At 35.0% G+C, this 21,527-nt stretch overlaps 3 protein-coding genes across 5 annotated transcripts in view; 1 reads left to right on the top strand and 2 right to left on the bottom strand.

Moving 5' to 3' along the window:
* Positions 1 to 4,073: 4,073 nt before the first annotated feature.
* Positions 4,074 to 21,527, bottom strand: part of LOC111499012 (DUF21 domain-containing protein At4g14240-like) — a 23,734-nt gene continuing 6,280 nt past the window's right edge. The window contains exons 2-14 of one of the 3 annotated variants that reach the window (XM_023150449.1): positions 8,788 to 9,113; positions 8,493 to 8,569; positions 8,176 to 8,259; positions 7,954 to 8,067; positions 7,173 to 7,256; positions 7,022 to 7,093; positions 6,822 to 6,889; positions 6,347 to 6,434; positions 6,158 to 6,231; positions 5,672 to 6,053; positions 5,544 to 5,590; positions 5,372 to 5,447; positions 4,074 to 4,444 (exon numbers count right to left, since the gene is read on the bottom strand). In XM_023150449.1, the coding sequence (XP_023006217.1) occupies positions 4,358 to 4,444; positions 5,372 to 5,447; positions 5,544 to 5,590; positions 5,672 to 6,053; positions 6,158 to 6,231; positions 6,347 to 6,434; positions 6,822 to 6,889; positions 7,022 to 7,093; positions 7,173 to 7,256; positions 7,954 to 8,067; positions 8,176 to 8,259; positions 8,493 to 8,569; positions 8,788 to 9,028 (1,494 nt within the window). In that variant the 5' untranslated portion in view covers positions 9,029 to 9,113 and the 3' untranslated portion in view covers positions 4,074 to 4,357. Of the gene's footprint in view, positions 4,445 to 5,371; positions 5,448 to 5,543; positions 5,591 to 5,671; positions 6,054 to 6,157; positions 6,232 to 6,346; positions 6,435 to 6,821; positions 6,890 to 7,021; positions 7,094 to 7,172; positions 7,257 to 7,953; positions 8,068 to 8,175; positions 8,260 to 8,492; positions 8,570 to 8,787; positions 9,236 to 21,527 lie in introns of those variants that run through there. The other 2 variants (XM_023150447.1, XM_023150448.1) reach the window with 2 other exon arrangements.
* On the bottom strand, positions 13,099 to 14,640 carry LOC111499016 (adenylate isopentenyltransferase 5, chloroplastic-like). The gene is made up of 2 exons (XM_023150452.1): positions 14,482 to 14,640; positions 13,099 to 14,279 (listed from the first exon to the last, which is right to left on the bottom strand). Exon 2 carries the CDS (start codon positions 14,262 to 14,264, stop codon positions 13,290 to 13,292), a length of 975 nt encoding a protein of 324 aa, XP_023006220.1. The 5' UTR covers positions 14,265 to 14,279; positions 14,482 to 14,640; the 3' UTR covers positions 13,099 to 13,289.
* The window catches only part of LOC111499017 (TVP38/TMEM64 family membrane protein slr0305-like), a 5,197-nt gene continuing 1,254 nt past the window's right edge, over positions 17,585 to 21,527 (top strand). The window contains exons 1-8 of the mRNA XM_023150453.1: positions 17,585 to 17,982; positions 18,386 to 18,447; positions 18,551 to 18,605; positions 18,720 to 18,818; positions 18,996 to 19,082; positions 19,954 to 20,070; positions 21,013 to 21,105; positions 21,355 to 21,385. Of these exons, the coding sequence (XP_023006221.1) occupies positions 17,887 to 17,982; positions 18,386 to 18,447; positions 18,551 to 18,605; positions 18,720 to 18,818; positions 18,996 to 19,082; positions 19,954 to 20,070; positions 21,013 to 21,105; positions 21,355 to 21,385 (640 nt within the window). The 5' untranslated portion in view covers positions 17,585 to 17,886. The remainder of the gene's footprint in view (positions 17,983 to 18,385; positions 18,448 to 18,550; positions 18,606 to 18,719; positions 18,819 to 18,995; positions 19,083 to 19,953; positions 20,071 to 21,012; positions 21,106 to 21,354; positions 21,386 to 21,527) is intronic.

The raw sequence follows: 21,527 nt of genomic DNA, 5'->3' as shown, positions 1-21,527 counted from the left end.
TTTTTTTTTTTTTTTTTTTTTTTTTTTTTTTTTTTTTTTTTTTTTTTTTTTTTTTTTTTTTTGTAAAGTTAATTTAAAAAGTGTAAAAGAAAGTACGAGCCGATCGAAGAGGAAAGACGAGCGACAAAGTTTAGTGTGTATGCATCTTCCTACGAGTTTCGTTTGTTGAGTTTATGTAAAATTGATATAAAGAGTGTAAGCTACGATCGAAGTGTTGGCATCGAGCTTTCTCGATGTGAGATCCCACATTGATTGGAGAGGAGAACGAATAATTTCTTATAACAGTGTGAAAATCTCTCCCCAGTAAACTCGTTTTAAGATGTGAGGTTGACAATATCTGCTAGTGGTAGGATTGGGTTGTTACAAATGGTATCAAAGTCAGATACCATGACCCCCAAAGGATTGATTGAGATCCCACATGGGTTGGAGAAGGGAACGAATCATTCCTTATAAGGGTATGGAAACCTTCCCTTAGTAGACGCGTATTAAAACTATGAGGCTGATGGCGATATGTAACGGACCAAAACAGACAATATTTACTAACAGTGGGCTTGGGTTGTTACACTCGCTAGCTTCCTTTTATTCATTTTGCAGGAGCCACATGTCACAATTATGCGTGTCCAACCATGACTTATTAACTGTGGTCACATGCCCGTTCCATACCCTATTTAGCCTATTCTTTATTATTTCATTCGTCAAAATCATACTTATACCTATTAAGGCTAAAACACCCAAGATATATTATAGAAGATGCTACTAGTTGTCAATTCTTCCTATCCCGGGTTATACACTTGATATCGTTGTTGCTTGCTACTTGCTAACCTATAACATTACTTTCTTAAATTGATTTCCAAAAGTTTTTCTAAAACTTTATCTGACTCTATTTTCTAAAACATTTTCTTAAGAACAGGGTTGAAGGCTTGAGCATACATCGTTCGTGCCATCAGTGACTCAATTTTTAGTTAGCTGATTTACTCGAGGACGAGAGTATGTACCATAAAATCGCGTTACGAGTCTCAACAGAGTGCAATTGTGACACTACGTTGCATAAATCCTCATCTCTTTCAAGTTTGAATCTTTAAAAGCAATAAAGTAGACCACGATAGACACGAACCTAAAAGCTAACATATACGAAACTCGACCCAAAAAAATCCAAATCAAACTTACGATATATACAAAAAGTTAGAACGTAAAATTTTGGTACCGGTGGCTCGGGTGGGGCAGGTTGGAGAAGAAAGGCAAAGTCTTGGAAGATAAGGAAAATGGTAGGGTTAAGGAAAAAGGTTTGGAGATAAACAGATAAGGTTGGAGTTTTATATGTACTTTGTTAATGGCAGGCAAGGTTTATCTGAAAATGAAGTTTAGGTTGAACTTTTAGAGAGAGAAAGAGAAGGAAATGCCACGTGAAGTTGCACAAAATGTTATACCCTACACCTAACACTCACCTCCAAAACCAAAAAACTTAGGAAAATCATAACCAAGAGAGAGAGAGGGAGATATATATATATATATATATATAGAGAGAGAGAGAGAGAGAGAGAGAGGGAGAGAGAGAGAGGGAGAGAGAGATAGGGAGAGAGAGAGAGAGAGAGAGAGAGAGAGAGAGAGAGAGAGAGAGAGAGAGAGAGAGAGAGAGAGAGAGAGAGAGAGAGAGAGAGAGAGAGAGAGAGAGAGAGAGAGAGAGAGAGAGAGAGAGAGAGAGAGAGAGAGAGAGAGAGAGAGAGAGAGAGAGAGAGAGAGAGAGAGAGAGAGAGAGAGAGAGAGAGAGAGAGAGAGAGAGAGAGAGAGAGAGAGAGAGAGAGAGAGAGAGAGAGAGAGAGAGAGAGAGAGAGAGAGAGAGAGAGAGAGAGAGAGAGAGAGAGAGAGAGAGAGAGAGAGAGAGAGAGAGAGAGAGAGAGAGAGAGAGAGAGAGAGAGAGAGAGAGAGAGAGAGAGAGAGAGAGAGAGAGAGAGAGAGAGAGAGAGAGAGAGAGAGAGAGAGAGAGAGAGAGAGAGAGAGAGAGAGAGAGAGAGAGAGAGAGAGAGAGAGAGAGAGAGAGAGAGAGAGAGAGAGAGAGAGAGAGAGAGAGAGAGAGAGAGAGAGAGAGAGAGAGAGAGAGAGAGAGAGAGAGAGAGAGAGAGAGAGAGAGAGAGAGAGAGAGAGAGAGAGAGAGAGAGAGAGAGAGAGAGAGAGAGAGAGAGAGAGAGAGAGAGAGAGAGAGAGAGAGAGAGAGAGAGAGAGAGAGAGAGAGAGAGAGAGAGAGAGAGAGAGAGAGAGAGAGAGAGAGAGAGAGAGAGAGAGAGAGAGAGAGAGAGAGAGAGAGAGAGAGAGAGAGAGAGAGAGAGAGAGAGAGAGAGAGAGAGAGAGAGAGAGAGAGAGAGAGAGAGAGAGAGAGAGAGAGAGAGAGAGAGAGAGAGAGAGAGAGAGAGAGAGAGAGAGAGAGAGAGAGAGAGAGAGAGAGAGAGAGAGAGAGAGGAATTATGTATAAAATGGGGGGCAATTGGGTTGTTGGGAAAATAGAAGGGGAAAAGGGAGTGATAAATTATGATGGGAAAGAGATTTGCAAAGTGGAAAGAAACGGCAAGACAGCAGAAAGGGAAGCTGTACATCATCAGGGTTTGCATCTCCATGCTTCTATGTCGGCATCGCCATAACTACTCTCATCCTCATACCCCAACCACTTCTTCTTCTTCTACTTCTTTCTTTCTCTCTTCTTCTTTTACATAGCAACACAATGTAATTCTCCACACACCTCATTCCAATGCAATCCTTTTAGATATATATATATGTGTTGTCCTTCCAACAACCATCTCAATGATTCTGTATGTACTCTTGCTTTATCTAACCTAAACATTCCTCTCATACCCTAATTATGTGAGTTTTAAACCCTAATTATGTGAGTTAGTTGTGCAGCTACCTAGGTTTTGAGAAGAGGGTAGATAGATTTTGTAATACAAGCTAACTCCATGTTAGGGAGATGTTTCCACACCTTTTTCGGGCTTTAAAACCCCAATGTTAGGGAGAAGTTTCCACACCCTTTTCGATTTTCTTTTCTTCAAAGTTTTAAAACCCCTATGTTATGGAGAGGTTTACACACCCTTATCGGATGGATTTTGGTAGTTACATTTTGGTCTTTAGGGACAGCCCCGTTAGGACAACTACCTACTATAATTTTTGGTGTTGAGCAGAATAAGAGATTATATATATATATATATGTATGCGCATGATGATTAGGCAGGTAGGGAGACAAGTTTCATGTGGGTATGTCAAAACTTAGGCTGAATCAGACAAATGGTAATGAAATTGTAAAGCCAATTCATATATGATTGCTTGAAGAAAGAAATAGGTTTAATAAATCACCGACATGTCTAAATAATGTTCATCAATCAAGCACACTATGTAATGTAATTGTGAACAACGAGTTTAAAGCATTTTATAACTAAGTAATAAAATTGAAGTAGAAATTAGAGATGTCTACTTTACCCATAAGACAAAAAAACAGAAATTGAGGAGTAAATGAAAACATTTTTTCTTCAATAAATAAATGGAATTGGGAACGGGATTATATTCCCCATCCCACTTAATATAAATATAGTTTCAATACATACATGTATATATGTTTTTTTTTTTTTTTTTTTTGGCTATTTTTTAAAATAATGGCTAATTTTGAGATTCTAAAATAATATTTAAATAAAAAATTATGTTATAAATTCTTTAAAACAAAACTATGTTGCAGTAGTATAATTTAAATTTTAAGAAATAGGTTGGAAGAATATTATATATATGTTTGCTAAAATATATTGATTTATTAAGGTTTTTTAAACCATTTTTTAATAAATACTAATATTGAAAAATGAAAACTTTAAAAAAAAAAAATCAAAAGAATAATAAACGAACAAAAATTACCTACAAAATATCCAATCCCCACAAATTATTCAAATAAAAAAGGTAGCGGAGATAAGGGACAGGAAAGGCTTCCCAACTCCGCCATGTGAACATCTCTATTAGGGATGAAAATTAAATATATATTTTTTTACCGCCTTAGAGGTGATGATGTTCATAATCTAAAAGCCTTAAATAACAAAATAAAATGCACAACAACACATATACCTGATTTTGTACCCAAAAAAAAAATATATACTTCTTTTTTTTTTTTTTAAAGTTGAAATAAGGGCGCAATATAGCGGGGTCAAAATTTGGGGATCCCAACATATAACAGTATCAGTCTTAATAAATGGTCTAAAATTTTGAAATTATACATACAATGAAGGCCTTAAGTTTTAGGATTTAGTTTACCTGCACATTTATTGCCATGGAAGGAAGTGTTGTGGCCTGAAATTTGGAACTTGGCTCTCAACTTTTGACTGTTCCAACACTTTCAAGACTTGGTTCCTGGAGATTTCGCAGGATTTGATTCCTCCTCGGTAGACTTCTTCGATGTTTGGACCTGTTTAGTTTGAGCTCCCTGGGAAATTACAAAGCAAACATAAATTATTAGCATTGAATAATATAAACTATGATCCAGTAAGCCCTCGAACTATAAAACCTTTCTATGGTGTCAAGCATTAGCCAGCAACTTCCCTGGACCAATAATTTCATTAGGGTTCATTTACAGCTTGCTGTTCTGCTCTAGGTTGTGTACTCAAATTCTCATAAATGTATCATGTAAGAAACTTATCAGGGAATTTTGAGCGAGTTAGATTTTCTGTTTCTTTTATGGGGAGCGTATTCTAGGATTACTCCTGATCGAATCGATCGGCCTCGAGTAATTTCTTTGACTAAAAGAACAAGCAGATATTGTCCCCTTTAGGCTTTTCCTTTCGGGTTTCCCCTCAAAGTTTTTAAAACCCATATGCTAGGGAGAAGTTTCCACACCTTTACAAAGAATGTTTCATCTACTCCTCAACCAATGTGAGATCTCACAATCCACCCCCCTTGAGGCCCAGCGTTCTCGCCGGCACTCATTCTCTCCTCCAATCAATGTGGGACCCCCCAATCCACCCCCTTGGGCCAGCGTCCTTGCTGACACACCGCCTCATGTCCACCTCTCTTCGGGGCTCAGTCTTCTCGCTGGCACATCGCCAGTGTGTTTGACTCTGAAACCATTTATAACAACCCAAGCCCACTGTTAGTAGATATTGTCTTCTTTGAGTTTTCCTTTTTAGGTTTTCCCTCAAGGTTTTTAAAACGTGTATGCTAGGTAAAGATTTTCACACCCTTACAAAGAATGTTTTATTCTCCTCCCCTTGTGTGAAAGAGAACAATTGAAGAGAACATGATATCTGCAGATGGGGATCTCACACTACTTGTAAAAGGATACCATGACTTTCATCTTCATAATTGAAGAGAACATGATATTTGTGGATTGTGTAAATGAAACAAACACTGCTACCTTCTGAGCGGTTAATCTCCTAATTGATGGAGCTCTTGCCATAGAGGAAGCAGCCGCAGCTGCAGCAACACGAATTCTGCAAAAAGTATTATTGAAACAAATAAAAAACAACTTTAACATGTGGCGTTGAAAAGTTCAAAAGAACGAATTATAAGCATCAACTGCACAATACCTTTTGTGAACATCAACATACTCATCTGTTTCGTCAACAATCTCCTCCTGCATCAATCAAGATATGTTACAGCATAGGTTGAAATTATAGGTAACGTTATGACCCAAAGAGAAGGGGAGAAGATTTACCTGCAAAAGTTCTTCAAATACATCTTCAAGGGTGATGATACCAATTACTTCACCATCTTCTATATCCTCTGATAAATGGCTCACCCCATTTATAGAAGAAGCATCATTGCGTCGGTAAGAAGGTTGCCTACTCATACCAGAAGTCTTGGAAGTTCTATCGATATCGAGAACTACACTATCTGAATTCTCGTCATGCTTACGTAGTAAAGGAGTTGTCAGTTGGGAATCCATGCCTGAGAGTTTATTTTCCTCAGATTCTTCTCCAACCAATGTAGGAGGAAGAGCCTTGTTTTTCCCTTTTACCTTCACAACAGCAGCCATGTGACTACTCCCTTTCTGAAATTCGTTCAATATATCATAAAGAGGCATGTCGGAAGGAACCCTGCCATTCATAAGAATATAAATAAGTAATAAGTAGCAATTAAAAAATGCTTATGGAGAATTGGGGCAGGGGGCAGCGCAGGAAAGCGGCAGAATAGCACACACCTGGGAATCCTCCGAATAGAAACGGCACTGACTGGGGTCTCTGTTTCAGGTCGCACTGTTAAAAGGCTTTTCACCTGATTCCACGCAGGTAAAGTCAGAGTAAAAAATGAAGAAATCTAGGCAGTAAAAAAAATCAAGGGATACCTAAACTGAGGAAATTTTTTAATGGAAGATTATTGCAATACCCACCAGGAGAAGCCCTATAATATTCTTTGGATTCCCAGCGTAGACAGGAACTCGACTATGACCACGAGCAAGAATTTTTCCCATTGCTTCCCTGACATTGCACACAAGTAAAAACTTGGCAAATTACTTCCTAAAGTATCTTTAAAGGAGCAGAAACTCATTCCAAGAACACGTTTATCATAAAAGGTGGAAATAAGAATTCACATCACATATAGATATTAACGAACATGCTCCTTTGAAATTACTGGAAAATCAGCAAGAAACAAGAACTAAGAAACATATTTAACCAAGCAACCATCCATAGTATCACAAATATTTATTCTGACAGGGTCATTAAACTCAAATACTACCAACTATCCTCGTATACTTTGAACGAACTGAGAGCAGATAGCTGATACTGTGATTATTTAATATTATAATGACCATGGTAACAGCTAATTTCAAAAGGTGACTGTCAGAAACATGAGAGAAGCCTTACCAGTCCAATTTTGAATTTACGTCCAAGGAAAAAGTTGATTCAATAGGTGTCATGGCCTCCTCAGCTGTCTGTTCAAATTCGATAAGAAAAAATACCATATTTAAAATACATAATAGTTTGAAACTAGAAGGCAGGACCTAAAGAAACAATCCAACAGAAGTGAAAGTCAGACAGCTAGTCGACGACATTGCAGCAATTACCTTTTCAGTCAAATCTAAAGCTCCACTAATGATTGTTGTTTCATCATGGGTGAGTTCACCACCCTTTCCCGCCTATGCACAAGTAGAGAGATTTAAAAGGGAAAAAAATTATCGGAATTTAAAGAGTTTTACAGCAAATTTTGTTACATACCTCCAGACTGTGGATGGAGACAAGAGCTTTCAATTGAGCACGCCTAAACAATGCCTCATTGTGCCCCAGCAAGCAATCAAGAACCTGTAGTGTAAGAGAATTTTCATTGACTTTACGAGTCAACATAAATGAAAGAGAGGACCAAAGGAACGGCAGCCAACATTTGTGAAACAGCAACTCAAAAGACAACACTTTTCTCTGACAACCTTAGTTCATTTCAATAATATAAATGCCTCCATATGGCCTCAATGACCCACAACGCAAGAAAAACGAGGAAGGAAAACAAATTTGAAATGGTGCTATAAAAAACTTAAATAACTTGAAATCAATACATACAGCAATAAGAAGCCTGCATACTTAGTTTAGCAAGCATGTAAATTTTAAAAGAATTAGCTAAAACCAAGGCATACCCACCAGAAGCCGATGGCTTGCAATACTTTGTGATAAGTCTACAAGAATTGTCCAGGATCCCAATTTCAGTGACTACAGCTCAACTTTTCAATATCCTTAAGGACCGGCATCGATATCGTACAAAACAAGCAAAGATGAAAAAGCAACCAGTCATGGCTTTTCAGTCATGCTCTTAAAGATGCTATGGACTACTTGAGCATGCACCTACCTTTTTTATGAGAATTATCCAATTTTTCGATGGCAATTTTTCATTTTTTAAAGAATCCTTGTAATGATAAAGACTATACAGTCATTCTGTTGTAATTAACTCAATTTACGTAGCTCACATGCTAAAAGCGTGGTCAAACTAACAGCATGTTTAGAAAATTACCTTCCCGATGGGATATGCAATTGGGTAGCAAATAACCATCAAAACTCGTACAAGACACACAAAATTGGCACCGACAGCAAGTCCATACCGGGTGCATATCGCTTGTGGTATAACCTAGCAATAACAGAAAACATTCCAAACAAAACAGCATAAATTATCCATATACAGGAATCGAGTTTAAGGGAAAACCAGGACAATTTATAGAAGGAGAAAGAATCATACCTCTCCAAATGCCAATACAAATGTCACAGAGAGAATAATAGCAAGATACTGATTAAAAAGTTTATCCAAGTATATAGGAAGTGCCTGCAGATAGCAAATGCGAAAACAGTAAAAAAGCTATACCAACAACGAATACATTGAGGAGAAACATTTGACTGACAAATCTAAATATGAAAAAAATCTCATATATATAAATCCCAAAATTTCGAATACGTGTTTCTCCACCTAAAGTTCAACCTCATTTCAAAAGAAATGGAGAACGTTCCTGTTTTGTATTCACTATCAAAAAGAGTTCAGGATCCAATCAATTCAATTACCTCCATTGCAACGGCATTACATAATAGCAATGTAACAAGAAGCTGGTGCTGCTTTTGAACCACTGGTAGTATAGCCGCTGAAAGTAAACAATCACAATTCGTAACAAGTTAAAATAGCACACAATTGTAATTGTAAGCAACAAAACGATGCAAGCTACTAGAACACGCATGAATCCACTCCATACAAACACACACACAGACACGCATATGTCTTAAATTTCTTTTCACTAAGAATCGAACAGAATCGCAGTGGAATAGGCAGTCGAAGAATCAGAACCACAAATTGAAACCTAACCAGCTTGTTTCTTCTCCTCGGTGGTGCCACTGCGTTGAAGAATTTCGAGGTCGACAAGGCCGAGAGACATAAGGCCAAGGGTCAAACCAGACATAATACCGGCGAATAGAACAAGGACACAAGAGATCCCGGCGTAGGTGATCCACAACAACGATCCGAATGGAATTTCGCCGGCTTCCGATTCAAGACCCGGATTCCGAGTGAGCATTCGAGTCAACATCACCGCATTTAAGAAATGCATCGTTAATCCTATACTGATTCTCCTTCTTCCTCCTTTCTTCTCTCTGTACCAGCACCGTAATATCTCTCCCGCTCTCTCTCTCTCTCTTCTCTGCGCTTCCCGGCGGACCAGTTCCGGGATGGTTGATTTTCTGGTAGCGGCTGTACTTTGCTTATTTCGTTTGGTCTCGATAGATGGAATAGATGTCAGTCCTTTTTTCCTTTTCCTTCCAAATATATATCCAATTTTTTTTTTATTGTTTAAAATATATACACACACACACACACACATATATATATATATATATATCAAAACTCAGCTTATTTATAAATTATCAATTATTTTTTAAAATTAATATTTTTTTTTAGAAAAAAAATTAAGCTCAAATAAAAATAAATAGAAAATTTAGTCATAATAGAAATTGAAATAAAGGGATGAGGAAGGCTTCTTTGTTCTCGTCTCTCCACGTAAACATATCTATTTTACACGTAATTATTGAATTTAAGCTATTTTTATAGTTTATTTAATAGAGTTATAATTTTGTTGACACCCGACCTTATTTTGTTGACAACGTATTGAGATTTTTAATCTAGCATTTATTATTTAAAAGGTTTTTCAATTTAAATTATTTTAGGTTGAAAATGTTAAAATTAGTTTACATCTAATTCTCTAATAATTTCATAATTTTTGTGTCATTTAAATTCAAATCAATCAATTTCAATATTATTTAAAAAATAAGAAAATAAATTGAAAAATTTTAATAAATTAGATACTAAATTGACTTTCTTTTTGGTAGGAAAAGAACGTGCCCTTTCTCGAAAATACTCATGTATATTTAACTATACTTTTTAAAAGTTGACATAAAATACATCTTTTAGAATAAGACGTTCGCCTTAAAAGAAATGGCTCTCTTAATTACCTTGCGCCTTAGAACAATTCAAGCTCATCGTTGTTAGCTTCACAGTTCTAAAACGTGTCTATTAAGAAGAGGTTTTTATATCTTCATAAGGAATGTTTCGTTCACCTCTCAAACCAATGTGAGATTTTACAAAATATCTCCCTAGTAGACACATTTTAATACGTAATGGGTCAAAGCAGACAATATCTATTAGTGGTGGGCTTAAGTTGTTACAAATAGTATCATAGCCAAGTTACGGACGGTGTGCCAGCGATGACATTGGGACCCTAGGGGGTGAATTGTTAGGTCTTACATCGGTTGGAGAGAGGAAATAAACATTTGTTATGAGTATGTGGAAACCTCTTTCTAACAAACACGTTTTAAAACAATAAAATTGATGACAATATACGTAACGTGTCAAAACAAACAACCCAAGAAGTTGGGGAAGGCATCTAAGTGCTCAGCCAATCTCTAGACCATACCGGTTAGAGACCAGGTTATATATATATATATATATATATATCTCTGACTCGAGTCCCATGTATACTCTTCTTTGCTCACAAGCCAAGAAGTTAGAGAAAGTACCTCGAGTGTTGGATCAATTTTTGTGCGGATCGGAACGGTGTGATGAGAATATTAAAACTAATTAAATTAAATTGTTTAGTCTTAGTTATTATTCAAATTTTAAGAGATGGGTATATGTGCACACTCATATTTTTATTTATTATATATATTTTTTACTTTTTCTTTTATATGTAGTTGTGTGGTGGGTTACCGAAGGGAACGGTGAAGCCACGTCGTTGGGATCGTGGCGGTTCTGGAAACGCTAACCAATAGGGACAGTGAACGGTACGGCTCCATATAAAGGCTTACACGTGGGCAGATAATAAGCCGGGATCAGCATCGAGGTAATGACGTGGACAAAAATAAGACGGGTCTACCGTAATATTAAATGAAGCCTACCTTAGGGGATTTTTCATCAAACGGATACGGATAATAAATGGTTAAAAAAGACGGTGAATTATTGAAATTGGCTTTACCCTCTCTGTAATATCTCTTGTTAAAAATAAAAATAAAAACAAAAAATATGGGAAAATTTCACAAAACTCCAAAAAACTGCCTAAGATTGTTCAAGAACAGTATCATGAGGGTACTTTTGGCAACTGATCCAGCTATGAAAGCACCCAACAAAAAATAAAAAATAAAAAAAAATAAAAAAAATATTAAATCAGTGAACGGAGACGGATTGCACGGACCCGAATGTGAAAATGTCGGGTTGATCGTGTTTATGTTGATTGGATGAGATACAATACGAGTGGCTGGAGGAACAGTAGTGAAAACGAGGCAGTGGATCGATTTTCTATGAATCAAGTCTTTGGTTTCCTGTTTCATTCCTAAACATTCATGAGTGGCATTTTTGTCATTTCATTAATATTGTGAGTGGTCGTTAACTTTGTCTAAAAGGAAGCATATATGGTGACAGAGGATGATTGAAGCATTTTCGAGACATAACAAGAGTTAGGTTCAAGTGAGTGAAAGTCCCGAGTGTCTTTGACTTTAGGTCAAACAAGATATTGACTCCGCTATTATTTCCTGTTCTCCTAGTGCTACCTTCTTTCCTTTTGAATATGTCTCATTGACCTATAATTCTCAAGCCACATTGTAGATACAAATAACACGACCATCTAATACATCGATTTTAGGACAACAATTTTGTCAAAGGGTATTTTAGTCATTTTGTAGATTTGAATTAATAATTAAATATATCGATGGGTCATTTTTTCTATTAACAAAGACATTTTGCTATTTGTCAAAATTCACATTTAAATTTTGTTATTTGTCTTGTTATCCCAAAAAAGAGCGAATGACCACACTGCCCCTTCCGTCTTCAAAGTTTTACAAACTGGACCGTGTAGATGGGCTAATCTTATAATGGGCCAAAATGGAAACTGCATTATGGGCCGCAATACACAAAATCACGGCCCACAATCCCAAATTTACGCTGGATTTTAATTATTTCCATTTTTAGGGTAAACTACATATATGTCCCTTAGAATCCTATTTTAGTTTTTCATTTTTATAAATAGAGATATTTGATAACAAATTTTTTTTTTGTTTCTTTGTTCTTAAAAAAAAAAAAAATCAAAATTAATTAAATAAAATTATTCTTTCCAAAATCATGCAAATCAATAAAAATAAATTTTATTGATTTTTCTAGACCAATAAATTAAAAATAAACCAATTAAAATAAAAATGGTCGGAAAGAAAATTCTAGTATCTGTTGAAGGGAAGAGGCATTAAAAAAAGAACAATATTTAATTTCCATAAATAAAAGGCAGAATATAAATAAATAATTTTAAATTTGGAAGGGGGGAATATTGACTAAAATAATACCAAAATTCTGAAAATGGAAAGGCCAGTGGGTGTAATAAAGAGCTGTATATTCTTATTTCCAACGTGACAGAATTTTCTTATCTTGATAAGATAAAATATACCCAGTAACTATATAATTAAATAATAATAATAATAATAACTAAGTAATGAGTGGGTTAACACTTTCAAGCAATATGGTTGTGCGGTTACCAATTTATGATGTGTGTATAAAATACCATATTATAAAATATAATATATGTTCGTTATGTGACTAATTATTATTATATCATAATCCTTCATTTGCTCGTTATTAAGATGGAATCAAGACTTTGGAATACCTTTTAACCTTACCTGGCTACTAAATAATAATAATAATAATAAATTAATTTAGAAATTGAGAAATCTTTTAGATTTACTGGAAATTCAGATGGGTTAGTTGTTGACTCTACAAGTAAGGTAGAATTGGGTGGAGTTGACTTTTGACTTTATGGTCGAGTTGACTCAACCAAGAAAATGTCAATCCACGAATCGATTTTTTTTTTTTAACCCAACCCAATTTGTATGGTTTGAGTTGATTAGTCTAGATTAGTGGGGCTCTTGTGTCATCTGAACACTCGATAGTCAATATTTGATATTTAAAGTCAATTAAAAAATTAATAGTCGATTCACGTACTTATTGAATACATTACATTTAAAAATCCAATATTTTTATCATTTAATTACAATATTTGCAAAAGAAAATCACCAAATGAGCAAAAAAAAAAAAAAAAAAATATATATATATATATATATATATATATTATTCCAATCGTTCATACCCATCAAGACACGTGGACATACAATTATCATGCACGTGGGAAAAATTACAGAGAGTAGGGCGCACTTGCAGATGCTCTGTCATTTAATTTATTTAACTATTAATAATAATACTAAACTAACGATAAAAATCCATCAAAGTCGTCTTGTCGTTGCCACGTGTCATCATCTGGACGAGTTTACTTTTTAGAAGATTCACCGAGTGGCGCCGGCAACGACCGCCATTGGGATTTTGGCGGCTAAGGAACAACTATTTTCACAGAGGAATTGGTCTACGATTATGGAGCTCGGCTCCGCCACGAGCGCCTCCCAAGCATGTTCGGAATATTCTCCACCACCGTGCTGTAAGAAGACTTCGGTGGCGTCGATACGGTGGAGATTCCATCCCCATTTGCTTTGGAGGTGGTGAATCTTCTGTCGTTGTCGGAGTGCCAATTTTATTGAATTTTCTTTAATTTTCAAAATCGCCGCCTGAAGAATCTGTGACCGGGCTTTGTTATCGGTGGCCGAATCCATCTCGGCACGTAGAAATGCGTCGAGTTCAGGCACTCCAATGGCGCGTCGAATCCCACGCGTGTAATCATTCCCTTTTGGGTCAAACAAATTCCGTACTTCGTTAACTAACCCATTGTCCAACATCCGATCGACACGGTCTGACACGAATGAGTGAAGAACCGGTAACGATACATCGACCCATAGGAAGCAACAGTCATACCGGTAACGAAACTCAGCCTCACCGTCAACGAGAGATTCGATGAAGGAGTTGGAGCCACCAGCAATAATGGGGAGGCGGTGTTTTCCGACGATAGAGTTGATAGCCAACGAGGCATGGCGGCAAAAGTCTGTGGCAGTGAAGTTGGAGTTTGGATCAACAATTCCAAGGAGGTGATGTGGGACCCCACAACATTCTTTCTCAGTGACCTTATTGGTGAGGATTTCAAGTCCTTTGTAAATTTGGATCTTGTCGGAGTTTATAATCTCAGCTGGAAAACGATTGGCTAACTCAATTGCCAACCGGGATTTCCCGGTGCCGGTCGCTCCCATTACGAACACTAATTTATCTTTTCGCCGGAAAAAAGGCTTCAAATTGAGTATGTTTGTGCCTTGAAAGTTTACTAACGGCGACTCCGTCGCAGCTTGCTTGCAACTCGCAGAGAGGGAAAATTTCATTCTCTCCGACCAATCCTGCAAAAGTTTACCCTTAATTTAATTAATTTTTTAAACACCCTTTAAAAATAATTTTAAGACGAGAAAAATAGGTATTATAACTTAATTTCAAATATATATATATATATATATATATAGCAATTAAATAAATAATGTCATTAATGAAAATGTTACCTAAACAAATAGGAAGTTTCAATAGCTTCGGAGAATTAAAGCTTACCTTCTTAAGAGCGTCGGGAGGTTGATAGAGAGAGGCGTAAAGAGACCCTGGTTCGAGTCTCGTAACAAAAACCCAAACTCTAAGCTTTAAAACAATCTCTATAACGTAATTTTCAAAACTTTTTTTTCTTCTTAACTAAGTCTATGATCAATCGATCATATAACGATAAAATTAGCTTGGGGTATTTATGCTTGTGAAGAATGCCTAAACTTCACTTTCCATCATTTTTTTATTCAAAATTCCTTTATTCCAATGATTTACTAATAATAATTTTGGTAAAATAAAACTTTAATTGTCATTTATTTTCGAAATTTTTATTAAATCAATAAAATTTAAAATTTTTTGGAACATAATTTCAGTTTTAATCTAAAAATTATTATTTTATTAACTTTTTGTTTACAAATTTTTATTAAAGATTCAATAGAAATTTTAAAAATAAAATGAGGAGAAAAAAATGAAAATGGACCAAAATAAAAGTTTAAAAAGTTTCACTCCTCGTCCGTACACAAACGTATGGTCAAATCAAGTGTAAAAATTATTCCCAAAATATTAATAAAAAAAATTAAAGTTTCCTTCTATTCTAAAAAAAATTAATATAATTTAAATAATATTTTTGAAAAATTAAAAATTAAAAAAAAATTTAAATAAAAGAAAAAAAGCACCCACAAAATGTAGTGGGATAAGAGCATTTCGAAGCTTAGTGGGTACAGAAAAAACTTTAATTTTAGATACCTAAATTTATATATATTTGACGAATAAATAGTTTAAACTTTTACCCATAGTGTGACGGGCGGTGTGTACAAGGCCCGGGAACGAATTCACCGCCGTATGGCTGACCGACGATTACTAGCGATTCCGGCTTCATGCAGGCGAGTTGCAGCCTACAATCCGAACTGAGGACAGGTTTTTTGAGTTAGCTCACCCTCGCGGGATCACGACTCTTTGTCCCGGCCATTGTAGCACGTGTGTCGCCCAGGGCATAAGGGGCATGATGACTTGACGTCATCCTCACCTTCCTCCGGCTTATCACCTCAACGGTTGGCAACTAAACACGAGGGTTGCGCTAAAGTAACAATTTATAATTTTTTTTATTTTCAGATATATAAAAAATATGAAATTAAAAATATTTAAGAGAAAAATGATATTCGAGCTATTTTATTTAAAATCTATGAATTTTGTATTAATTTGACAAAAAATTATTTTATTATAAAGATTTTACAATTGTATTCTATTAGCACAACATTAATTTAAATATATATAATAAAAATGAATTAAATAATAATTTTTTTTACTTAGTGTTTAAAATAAAAAATTTAAATCATATATGAAATAATTAGATAATATCATTAAAAAATGAATTTAATAATTATTTAAAATTAATTTAATAGTTATTTCAAATCCATCTTTTTATAACAAATCTACGTTTATAAATAAATAAATAAATAAATAAAAGGAAAGATTCTTTTTTCACTTTTCTAATTTGGAAGTTAAAATAAAAAATATATATATTTTTTATTTTGGTGCACCAACGAAAATGCTATTTTTTTTATTATAAATAATTGAAAATTTATTTATTTTATAGAGAATAAATAATTAAATGAACATAAAATTGGAGAGAATATGAACAAAAATTTAAAATCCCTTTTTAAGTATAAGAATCTAAAGATAATGTAAATAATAAAATTGTTTTTGCCATATATTTAAATATAATATTTTATATTAATATATACTTTTGATTTTGACTGAAAATATTGGATAGTTGGGATGAATATTCTATAAAATGGAAGACAACTCAAGAATAATCTTATCGCTCTAATTTCATTATTATTATTATTATTATTTTGAAAAAAAATAAATATTTTAAGTTAAAATTATATTTATTTATTTTATTATTATTATTATTATTATTATTTTTTTGTTAAATAGTACTTTCAGAAAATAATAATAATAATAATAACGTTAAATTAATACAAACTCGAAGTAACAATTTCAGTCACGTTATATTTATATGATTAACTTTTGAGTACGAGAAAATAAGTATAAACATATTATCGTTGCACCAATTTTCACTTTTTTTAAATAATGTAGACCGATTGGTGCAATTTTTTTTGGACCAATTCGAAATTTTGGATTAGTTAGGTTAGTGACTCGAGTACCTCGATAGAGTTTACAACAACCCAACCTCTATTTTCAGGTTGGGTTGAGTGGGTTGTATTTTTGTTTAATTATTTCAATTGCTTTAGTGGGAGCTGTACTCAGTATTAAAAACACGTCTATTCTTGGTTTCAATTTTTTTCGGGACCCGAATATTCAAATGCTTTTGCTCTTTCTTCTGATTGTCAGTCTTTTCTTTTTTAGAGAGTCAAGCAAAAACGAGAAATAGGAAATGCACCATCCTTGTTGCTCTTGAACCTGTCGGTAAAGCAATTCCATTGCCTCAACTTTGGCTATTTACCTTCAGACAAGGAGCAGTGCGGTTTCAACAACAAATCTTACTAATTCACAATACATGTTACCTTAATAATTAAAATTTTATAAAATTCAAATATCAAACATTTACAATAGAGTTATACACGCAAATATTCTTAAATTTAATAATAATATTAAAAGTAGGGTTCCGTTAAGTTGTAACCCTAATTTTAGGTTGGCTAGATTACGGACCAATAAAATATCAACCTACCCAAATTTTAGACTTTTAAAAAAATTCAACTCAATGGAATTTTTTTTATTTTTTTATTTTTTTTATTTATCTCAACTTAACCTTTATGATTTAGGTTAAATAGTCTGGGTGGGTCGGATTCTTAGGTCATATGAACACCCCTAATAACAACAACCAAAGCGTTGAGGGTTTTTTCCAACACATTTCTTTTTTTTTTTTTTTTTTAAAGATGATGCACCAAAACAAACATTTATAAGTATTTAAAAAATGATTTGAATAAATATTGATGGGCCGGGCTTTTTACGAACTATTGGGCCGAGAGGCATTTTATTCAGATGTTACTTTGGGCTTTGGTTTGTGGCCCATTGTGGTCCACATCAACCGGTCCAAAAACAACGTAACGAAGCAATTTAGAGAAGAAAAGGATTAAGGTCCCAAATTTCATGCCAAAACTGGAGATCAAAGTGAAAGCTTATTCCCTGTAATCTTCGTTGAGAGATTACAGAGGAATTTACAGAGACAGAGAGTAGGTAATTGTTGATGTTGTGTTTGCCATTGATGGGTGGAGATTGAGATTTGAAATTGAGATTGAGAATCTGGCTAGCCATTTCATTTTTGTTGGCAAATTCTAGCCAAGAAATCTGGCGAACCTTGGAGGATTGAGGGCTCGGTTGTCATTGAAGCATTCCGTTTCTGATCACAACGACGAGGAGGAGGAGTGCCGGCCTTGGCGTCGCAGGCTTTTTATGGCTTTCACATGGCGCTCCGCCCTCAAGATTACCTTCTTACTTATACTTGTTGCTGCTGCAGTGATTGCTTGTTTCACCCTCCCAAACGAGAAGGTATGAAATTGTTGTTTCCAAAAATTCTCACTACTGCATTCTTGTTCCTCCCTGATGATCTACTGCGCATTGATTTCTCTTAATTTTCCTTGATCTTGGATGTTTTTTTTTTTGATGTCGCACATCCATTTTTATTTCCAGCTGTTATTGAATTGTGTTTGAGTTTAACATTTGAGGTCTGGAATATCTAATCAAATCAATACTGCTATTGTTTTACGTATTTGTGTTTCAATGTTATAGTGTGTTTAGTTCGTGAAACTGATGAACTACTTGAAGTCTATTTGTTGGCTTTCGAGGCTGGAAGATTTATGACGAATTACTCGTTTCTGATATTTAATTTAATGTAATGTCATATGATTTGTATCGAATCGACCACATATTTGAAAACTTAACGCCGTTGCAGATTCTGAAGGACTTTTTACTATGGGTTGATCAAGATCTTGGCGCTTGGGGTCCGCTTGTGCTGTAAGTCGGTGTAGCTTAGTCCCTTGCGGAATCACTCAAGTTGCTTTTAAATTGTCTGTTCCATCGCTTTCCTTGTCCCTTACTTTTGGGGGTATATTGTCAGGTCTATTGCATACATTCCTTTGACAGTGCTGGCAATTCCTGCTTCAATACTAACGGTAAGCATCAACTGATCCTTCTTATACCTGGAAAATATATAATGTGCAAGGAAGAAGGCCACTGAGTTATCTTATTTATATGACCTTAGATGGTATGCCTTGTCTGTCTTTCAGCTTGGTGGTGGTTATCTATTTGGGTTACCTGTGGGCTTTGTTGCTGATTCCATTGGTGCAACTGTTGGGGCCGGGGCTGCTTTCCTTCTTGGACGAACTGTACTATTTGGACCCTTACGATTATCTTTTATCCATATCGATTTCGTGAACTTTAGTATTGCAATATTGAATTCTTATTGGGCAAGTTTATTATTTCGTTTGTATTTTTTAATTGCGCAATTATTAGACACAGATATACTGCTAGTTGGATCATCTTTTTTCTGGCACTCCTTACAGATTGGGAAGTCATTTGTTGTTTCCAAGCTGAAGGATTATCCGCAATTTCATTCGGTTGCAATTGCTATTAATCGGTCTGGATTTAAGGTTTGTCTATTTTGTTTACAATCACCGTATTTGTTTGTAAAACGGCGTTTGCATAAGCATATGGAGGAAGCTGTCATCTGCAAATTCGTATTCTTTCTTATCTTTTATGCAATCTTTAAAATCACATGTTTCTTCCTATAAATATTATAAAAAAAAAAAATAAAAAAAAAAAAGAAACTATCACTTGTTTCTTCTGTTTCATTGGAAAATAAATAAAAACTTGTATGTGTGGCTTTCAGTTTATTTTCTTCTTTATTTAATGTGAATGAGCAGCATTGGCTGTCTCTTGAATATCAATTCTTGTTTATGTCATACTTTTCATTGCACTAAAATTGCCTTGTATAAGTTGTAAAACTTTCATGGGATGTAATGAACGCTAGTTTTTCCCCCTTCCCTGTGAATATCATGTATCTATGGAAAAATGTTTTTCCCCTTGCATAACGTGACGAGGGAAGTATACTGATGAGTTGTAGATGTAACCGTAGTTTAAATTTTGAAATGCATTCCCAGAGAAAAGAGATGATTCCAGTACATTTATATTGTTAAACTTAAATATACGATTCCAATTAATTGTGAGTAGGCAGCTGGGTGTTTTCCAATGAGTGGAAGTTGATGTATGAATGTTTGGTCAGTTAAACTGTTTCTTGGTGACTGGCCGAAAAGTTAATTTGCATTTTAGTACCTATGAAAAAGCCGACTGATATGAAATAAATCGTTATTTTTCTTTCATTAGATTGGCTTCTCTGGTATTTTTATTTGAAATGACTGAGCATGGTACCTGTTCACACTTTCAGTCAATGTGTATATATCTCACTTGGAAACAGTGAGGAATAGGCTACACATGCCGTGACCCAAAGTTTCACTTTTGCAGATAGTATTGCTGCTCCGGCTTGTCCCTTTACTTCCATTTAACATGTTGAATTACCTATTGTCCGTGACTCCTGTTTCACTAGGGGAATACATGTTGGCTTCATGGTTGGGAATGATGGTACCTTCTTCTCATGTTCTTATAAAATTAATACATGCCTTGTGTATTTCATATCACAATTTTGGCATAATTTGTTTGTTGATCAAAGTATTTTATCTGGACAAGCACAAACTGTTGGTGATTTCTGTTGCATTTGTATGGTCATGTCTCATTGAAAAAATTATTAAATTTCTGTCTTCAAATTTTAGTTGTCTGTCCATCTGTTGTGCATGGACAGAGTTTTTTATTGCAAAGAGTGATAACTTTTAGCTTCATTGGTTTTTCTGTCATGATTTGTTAAATCCATGAATATTGTAGTTGTCAACCCTTTGGCTCTTGTTAGTTCATGTTGATAAGTACATTAATTATGAAGACATATATCATATCGGATTCTGGAGGTAGTTTAAGAGGACTGAAGAGGAAGTCTGTTAGGAAGAAAAATGGCTAGGTCCAAGTACAATTCAGTTAGCCTTTTGAGAGGACTAGCTCTCTCCTACCCAAAGCTAGCCCACTCTTAGCTTGCATTACACTGGCCACAATTTTGGTATAATTACTCCTCCCAGTCATTACTAAATGTTATTCTCATTCCCTGATAAAATATCACAAGGCCTGTTTGTTCTTTTAGATTGATACCTTGCTCACCCAATATCCATATTCCGTGTTTTAATCTTCTTGGATAATTATATAGTATTGAGGAGGGACCTAGCATAATGTTTATCAATGTATAGTTATTGTTGAATGCTACAAAATCTTCGTAGACAATGTTCTTCATCCTGGTGAAAGGTGGAAATTTTACAAATTGACTATTCTTCGTTGTATTTCTTTTCTTCTGCGTTGGGCTTGATTCAACGTCTCCATGCTAGAATTAAGGAATCATGACTTTTATTTTTAAATGTGGAGATTTATCAACTTTAGGTACTAATTTTAATTACAAATTTTGATCTTTCAATGTCTCTGTTGCAGCCCATCACCCTTGCACTAGTGTATGTTGGAACCACACTCAAAGATCTTTCTGATGTTACGCATGGTTGGGGAGAATTGTCGAAGACTCGTTTGGTAAGTGCTCTTTATCTTCTACATTGGTGAGGGATAGTAACATCTCTTTTTTGGTTGTTGAGTATCAGGATCCTAATGGCACGTTTCGTAGTAGACAGCCCAAATATAACACTAATCTCATGAACCATCAACATTCATTGATCAAAAATATGTTGCGGAAGTACCCTGGTGCTTGAATAGCTTCCACACTACAGATACCTTTTGTTCTTTTTTGCCTGATGACTATTCTTTCCTTTATTGTGGATGCAGGCATTCATTATATTGGGTCTTGTGGTATCTGGTAAGTTAATATTATTTGCAGAAACTTGCATCTTTTTTGGGTTTTGTTTTCTTGTTTGTTTTCAGCTGGCGACTTTTTAAGTAGATCAAAAGTGGATAATAATTCTAAGGAATGCATGAGACACAAAAAAAAAAAAAAAAAA

This window comes from Cucurbita maxima, unplaced genomic scaffold (genome assembly GCF_002738345.1).
Source record: "Cucurbita maxima cultivar Rimu unplaced genomic scaffold, Cmax_1.0 Cma_Scf00026, whole genome shotgun sequence".
Taxonomy (NCBI): domain Eukaryota; kingdom Viridiplantae; phylum Streptophyta; class Magnoliopsida; order Cucurbitales; family Cucurbitaceae; genus Cucurbita; species Cucurbita maxima.
Note: the sequence above shows the minus strand (reverse complement) of the source record. Positions and strands in the feature narration are given on the sequence as shown.

Excerpts from the sequence above, each read along its gene's own strand:
- LOC111499016 (XM_023150452.1), bottom strand. The coding sequence starts at position 14,264 with ATGAAATTTTCCCTCTCTGCGAGTTGCAAGCAAGCTGCGACGGAGTCG.